The sequence below is a fragment of the Motacilla alba genome, chromosome 11, assembly GCF_015832195.1.
Source record: "Motacilla alba alba isolate MOTALB_02 chromosome 11, Motacilla_alba_V1.0_pri, whole genome shotgun sequence".
Taxonomy (NCBI): Eukaryota; Metazoa; Chordata; class Aves; order Passeriformes; family Motacillidae; genus Motacilla; species Motacilla alba.
In genome coordinates this window covers 12,835,426-12,842,281 of record NC_052026.1, presented here as the reverse complement: position 1 = coordinate 12,842,281, position 6,856 = coordinate 12,835,426, and the positions used below count along the sequence as shown (strand labels likewise).

Sequence of the window (6,856 nt, the reverse complement as noted above, 5' to 3'; positions counted from 1 at the left end):
TCGGGCCGTTCTTTCCAGGCTTCTGTTGCTCTCCTGGCTTTTCCCAGCAGCTCCCTGAGCAGAGGACCCTGGCCAGCCGCTGGATGGCACCTTTGCCTGCGGCACCGCTGCAGAGTGACCTACTTGAGCCATGAAAGGCTGGTTTGTGCAGAGCAGCACAGGACCAGTGGTGGCCTCTTGGCTGGCTCTGCCTCCCTGGAAAGGGAGGTCATCTGAGGAGAGGCCTGATCGTCTTTCCCCGCGCCAGCACACGCTTCTGGTGGCTGTAAACAGCAGGAGCCTTGGAAAAGCCGCGGTGGTCAGGAGCTGCTGCTGCTGACTCTGCCAAGCTGCTCGGGACTCTGCCAAGCACCCCTCCCTCCCAGGGCTGGGCAGGGGACACGCCAGGGTGGCACGGGGGCCCTGGATGCCTGGGTCACCTTGCCTATGGCTCCATCGCGGGGTGGCCCCGTGGGGTTTGGGGGCGTTCTGTGGTTCAGGAGTGGATGCCAGGTGTGCCCAGAGCCAGCCCCGTGCGGGCAGTGCCAGCGCTGTGCCCAGGGGCCGGTGGCTCTCCAGGAGTCCCACCTGCGGTCACGGTGCCCAGGGCTGGCAGGCACAGGAGCTGGGGACCTGGGGTGAAGGAGAGTGCAGGAAGAACCCAAACTGGGGAAAAACCCCAACCCCCCAAACCCAAACAAACCCTGAATCTCCCTGAGCAGCAGGGAGAAAACCTCAACTTTCTTGGAAAACCTTCCACTTTTAGGGGGAAAAACTTGAATATTGTGGGATTTGTGATGTTGCCATAAACGAAGGACTCACCCTGGTGATTAGCTTTGCATTCCCTAAAGAAATAAAAATCTTTTCTTGCCTGGGGGGATCTTTTGGGGGGACCTTTGCTTTGGAAGCACCAGAGAGCTTCCACACACGGCTTTCTTATATTCTATACTTACACCAACCTGTAGTTCCCTTCTCCCTCTGCTACCAGCAGCAAATCCCCCCAAAATGTGATTTTTGGTATTTTTTCTTCCTTTCTTTGGAAGGAGGCGGGCAGGCGTGGGGGAAAGAAGGAGGCGGAGGCACGGGAGGGAGAGCCCGGGGTACAGACAAACATTCTCTTTATTGAGCTACACATGAATTTTTCCATTAGTCAGAGAAAGAGATTGGCAGTGTGTAATATATCACAGAAACCTCACTGATTGGTAATAGAAAGGCTTAGAAAGACCTGGCGCTTTTTATATATATATATATATAATATCTTTTTTTAAGTTTCCTCTTTATTTATTCATTTTCTTTTGAACAGGTGTGACTGCTCTTCTTCAGCAAAGGTAACTCGTAAAAGTGAAACTGTGAAGACGTCTGGTTACTAATCAAAGTAGAAATGACAAGGGATTGGTCATGAAAACAGTGGCTTCAATGTAAACACTACATTCGATTTTTGTTTTTTTATTATTTTTAAATTATTTTTTTGTGGTTTTGTGTGTGTTTTTTAAAATTTTTAAATTATTTTCATTCTTGCTTTTTTTTTTAAAGTTTGCTTTTTAAAGTTTTTTTTCTTTTTTTTTCCCTTTTTTCTTATTTTGCAGCACAAACATCCCCACATGAGAGAGAAAACACCATTCACTAAAAGGGAGAGAGGACTGGGACAGGAGAGGGGGAGAGAAAAGCAGCACAAAAAAGCATTCACTGGAAAGAGTTAAAAATAATAACAAAACGAAAACAAAAAAACCTCTAAACAAAAGATAAAATAAAACTATATATATATATATTTGTATAGCCCTCCCTGATGTCCCTGGTCGGCCCTGAAGGAGGGATGAGGGGGAATATGGTGGGGGGCCGAGCTGTGCTTTTGGATACGGACCTGGAGAGTGAGCAGAGACCAGGAGCAGGGAGTTGTTAAAGTAGAAGGGAAAAAAATGGGAAAAACCCACCGGCTCGGGCTGGTGAGGGCTTTGGCCTGAACTGGGGTGGGAAGTCAGAAAATCTGACCTAAACCCCACGGAAATCCTGGGAAGGGAGCAGGAGGAGGATGCCCCACTGCAGCCTTCCCCCCAAACAGTCAAGGTGGGAAACGGGAGAAGATCTGCTTGCTGTTTCACTTTTTAGCTGTGATATGTGGCCGGGGGCAGTTTTCAATTTTTTCCCTCCTTCTCTAAAAAAAAAAAAAAAAAAAGGAAGAAAGAAAAAAAAAAGAAAAGAAATAAAAAGAAAAATCTTTTTGTTTCTGAAGGTGGCAGCGGGGCACAGGCAGGGGCAGCCCGGCCTTGCCCATGCTGGGGAAAAGAAAAATCAAAATAATAATAATTAAAAAAGCCAACCCACAATAATGAATAATAATAATCATAATTAAAAAATAACAGCCCATGGCCAAATAACTGCTGGGAGGAGAACCAGAGTGAGCCCGGGCGCTGCCCTTTCCCCCTTTCCCTGCCTGTTGGGATGGAGGGGCCGGGCAGAGCCCCCGGCCCAGGGCTGCCCCCAGGCTGGGACACTGCGGCCCGGAGCGAGGAGCCGGATGGGACAAGGCGGTTCAAAAAAACAAACTAAAAAGGTGGGTGTGGATTTTTTTATATATATATATACGTATATATATAATTTTTCCTTATGCCTTTTTATTTACCAACTCGCATGATTATGATGACAATTTTTTTCCTCTCCTTCAATCTGTTTTTTTTTCGTTTCTTTTTTTTTTTTTCTTTTTTTTTCCCCGCGCGTGTGTGTGTCTGTGTGTCTGTGTGTGGTTGCTTTGGGGTTTTTTTTTTCTGTTATCTTTATGTTTCTTTTCTCTCCCGGCGCCGGGATCGCCGCCCAAGCAGTCGCTGCGCGCCGCGCGGGGTCAGTACAAGCCGCAGCCCCGCAGGTTGTTGGCAATGATGATGTCGGTGACGGCGTCAAAAACCACCTGGATGTTGTTCGTGTCTGTGGCACACGTCATGTGGCAGTAAATCTCCTTGTTGGGGGAGCGGTTTTTGCTCTCGAATTGTGCTTGGATGTAGGCGGCCGCGTCCTCGTAGGTGTTGGGACCTGCGGGCAGAGCGGGGTGAGGCCTGAGGGCCAGCGCCCTCCCGCCACGGCCGGCGCCGCGCCGCTCGCCAGGAGCTCCCACCGTAACACGCCCTGGAAAAACTATTCCTTCCACCCACGCTCCCCTTCACCCCTCGGCAGCGTCCGTTTTCCTCCCATCTCCCTCCTTCCCACCCCCATTCCCCTTCTGCGCCCCCTCTGCCCCATTTTCCCTGAAAACCCATCACACCCCAGCGCTGTTGAGGGCTCCTCCTTCCCCAGGCGTTGCTGCTCCGCCCTCTCCCCTTTTCCCCCGGGAAGGGCAGGGTTCCCCAGCTGTGCCCAGCCGGGCTGTGCCCGAGGGATGTCCCCGTGTGCACCCGTACAGTGCTCCTCGCCCGGGGGGGGAATGGCCTGGTGGCCCCTCGGCCAGGCAGGGGGAGGAATGGCCCGGAGAGTTGGTGGCCGCCCCAACATCACCCATGGACACCGGCTGTACCCCCTCGGTGGGGCTGAGCCCCTGGGCTGTACCTCCTGGGCTGTACCCCTTCGGCAGGGCTGAGCCCCTGGGCTGTGCCCCCGGCTGTTCCCCCTCGGCGGGGCTGAGCCCCTCGGTGCCCCCCTGGGTTGGGTGGGGGCCTCACCCCCGGTGCTGGACGGGAAGAGGTGGCCCAGGAGCCGTGTGGGGACACGCGTGTTGCCTGCTGGCTCCGTGACTGGAGGTTTGCTTTGGGAAGGTGGGCTGGAGAGGCGCCAGATGTTTGAGCCGAAAAATGTGCATTATTGCATTAATCTGCTTAGGGCAGCGGGAGAGGCTGCGCTGGCCCCTCGCGGGAAGCCACAAAGCTGAGTTACGCCCCTGAAATCGCCTTTGCAAGAGCTGCTATTATCTGGAGATTTATTTTCCTTTCCCAGCTCGCTGGTTCCCCTGGCTCCTGATGCAGTGGGTGGCCGAAGGAGAGGGAGGCTGGGCCGGTGCCACCGGGCTGTCCCCCTCCACGGGGTAGCCTGGCTGTGCCATACAGCTGCACGTGGGACAGTCTGGATTGTTCTACCCGGTGGCTGTGAGGAAAGGGCTGGTGCCTTCGGGGTGGAGAAGCCTGAATGTCTCTGGTGGAAATGCTGTGTACTTATGCTGTAGGGGAATGGGTGCCATCTTGCTGGGGGACTTCCTTGTCCCCAGGGTTTGGCATCCAGGACGGATGTGCTCTGGGTGGAACAGTTCAGAGACATCTCAGTGTTTGCAGGGGATGCTTGAGTCTGAATTTAAACTGGCTTTTTTCTTTCCCTTAGAGAATTCCAAAGGAACTATTCTTGCCCATCTTCTTGGTTATTTATCCTTTTGCCCAGGCCATGTTGGTTTCACTACAAAATGGATGATTCTCTTGTGGTTCCACAGATTCCTGCTGTAAAGGGGCTCTTTCCTCCCCCAGCCACGCCCAGCTTGAAGGCACTCCTGGGAGGATGCTGCCTGTCGGACCACGAGTCTTAGCTCCTCCTCTCACAGAAGCTTCCCAGGAACCACCAGCAAACAGGATGGCTCCAGTGGTGGCCAGTCAGCTCCTGCCAAGTCTTCTTTCCACAGCTCCCTGTGCCCAGGCTCATTTCATCTCCTTTTCATTTGTCTTGACCCCCTCTCTGTCCCACCAGCTGCTCGGGCACCTTTGCCACCAGAACTGCCCCACCCAGGACACAGCCCCAGCCCGTGAGTGGGGTGCTGGAGCTGCATCACAGCTCATGAAGGTGCTTTTGCAGTGCCTTTGCACCCTCCAAAGGCGCCCTGTCCCCTCTGTCCCCCCCGGCCCCGGTGGCGCAGGGTGGGTGTCACAGCAGCTGAGCTGTGTCAGCCCCGGGACCTACCTGTGTACTCAGGGAAGCAGATGGTCAGAGGTGACTTCTTGATCTTCTCAGCAAATAGGTCTTTCTTGTTGAGGAAGAGAATGATGGAGGTATCGATGAAGAATTTGTTGTTACAGATGGAGTCGAAGAGCATGAGAGATTCGTGCATGCGGTTCTGCAAAGGGGAGCACAGAGGGAGGAGAAGGGAGAGAGGAAGGCAAAGACAGAGTTAGAGGAGAGGAGAACATTTTTGTGAATTGAAACGGTTAGAAAGCAAAAAAAAATCTCTATAATAAGACAGTGGTAAATTTGAGCTGGTTACAAAGGTGGAGGAAATGGGGTATTGTGCTCGTCTTGGGCTGGAGGCCAGGGCAGGTGTGGGGCTGCAGCTGATCCTCCCCCACAGCCCTGTGGGGCCACTCTAGCAGGGCAGACACTTGAAACCTCAAGGAAGAGTGGGGAAAAAAGTAATTTGCTCCTCCCCTGCCTCACCAAAGGAGTAGGCAAGGGGCTCTGTCTCTCTTCAGGGCTGGGTGCCCCTGAAGCATCCTTTGAAGAGCCCAAATAAAGGATGGACAGACAGCATCAGTCAGCTGCTTGGGCACACTTGGCATGGAGACTGGGATGGAAGGGGTTTGGCCATCCCAGGGTGGCCCTGTGGACCTGCCTGGAAGGGTTCTTGGCACTGAGTGGTGTCATGGTAGTGAGACCAGTGCCAAGGTATTGCCCAGAGGTTGGGGCAGGTCCTGTCCCTGGAAAAATCTTCAGCTCAGCTTTGAAAATTCCCATGGTGGCCAGGTGGCCCAAGGAGGTAACGTGCATGGTGGTAACCAGTACAGGTGCCTCTGCCAGCCCACTTCCCAGCTCTCCTGAGAGTTCTGGGCTTGCAGACTGTTCCAGGGAGACTTTAAGCTTGGAAAAGCTTTGGTAGGAGCATAAGAGTAAATTTCTAAAAGCTGTAGTTTTGTTGGGTTTTTTTTTCCTTTTTTTTTTTTTTTTTTTTTTTTTACATGTGGATAAAACCCATAAACAGTCATCTTTCCCCTATGCTACCAAAGTTCCTTAAGAAGGGGAGAGCAGACAGCAGAACAGGAGGAGGTGAGGTGAGGTGAGATTGTCCTGTGCCCCACTGGGTGCCACAGGGCCCCACAGAGCAGGGTGTTCCCATGCAGGTGCATGCACTCACTGTTAGTATGGAGGTGCCACTGGACAGGACAGATCTGGCCCTTCAAGAGCTCTCAGACATTTGCTCCATCATTAACTTGCTCCTGGAATCACCAGAAAGCCATTCCCTGCTAGTCCACTGACAGCTTTGGGGGATGTTTCAGAAGTCCCTGTGTCCCTTTCCTTGTTTGTACCCAGCTCGTTTCTGCTTGAACTTGCAAGCTCCTGGTGCAAACCCAGGGCTTGCTGAAGTCTGAAGCTGCTGCCCCTCCCCGTGACCCCCGCTGGGGGCTGAGCCCCCCAGTTCTGGCTCGACTGCCTCAAGCTCATATGGGGACACAGCTGCTCACAACAGCCCTGTGGAAATCTCCTGGAGAGGCTCTGCAGTGGGTGGGGAACCCTTCTGCAGCAAACACCCCCCCACAACAGCCCCCCACAGCCCCTTTTTTGGAGGCACAGCAAAGGGGGCTCTGGACTCACCAAAATTTGCGAGAACACGTGTGTTTGCTAATGAAATGATGACCCAATTACACATTTTGGAGTTTTCCATGAATGTTTTATTAGTGAGTCATTTTATTAGCTCCACTTCAGCGGTAGCTTTTGCATGCAAAATTTAGCAGCTGTCTGATTTCATCTTGAAAGGCTTCGAGATTGCACTGTCGGTGCCTTGACAAAGAGTAGCTGGGGATGCCAGGCAGGCGCTTTCCAAAGCCTTGGGACTTCAATTTGATCCTTATCTTGAAATAAAAAAAAGGCTTTATTCATAGGGAAAACAGAAACTGCCACCAAAGGACGTGGTTCTTCTTGACTCGTGGTTGTTGCAAAATTGCTGGGTCTTGAGATTTTCATGGGGAGTATCAGGATGGGCTTG

General features: G+C 52.5%; 1 protein-coding gene across 1 annotated transcript in view; it reads right to left on the bottom strand.

The window, feature by feature from the left end:
* Positions 1–1,080: 1,080 nt before the first annotated feature.
* GNAO1 (G protein subunit alpha o1) overlaps positions 1,081–6,856 on the bottom strand; it is a 143,068-nt gene continuing 137,292 nt past the window's right edge. The window contains exons 7-8 of the mRNA XM_038148142.1: positions 4,843–4,996; positions 1,081–3,003 (exon numbers count right to left, since the gene is read on the bottom strand). Coding sequence (XP_038004070.1) covers positions 2,816–3,003; positions 4,843–4,996 — 342 coding nt within the window. The 3' untranslated portion in view covers positions 1,081–2,815. The remainder of the gene's footprint in view (positions 3,004–4,842; positions 4,997–6,856) is intronic.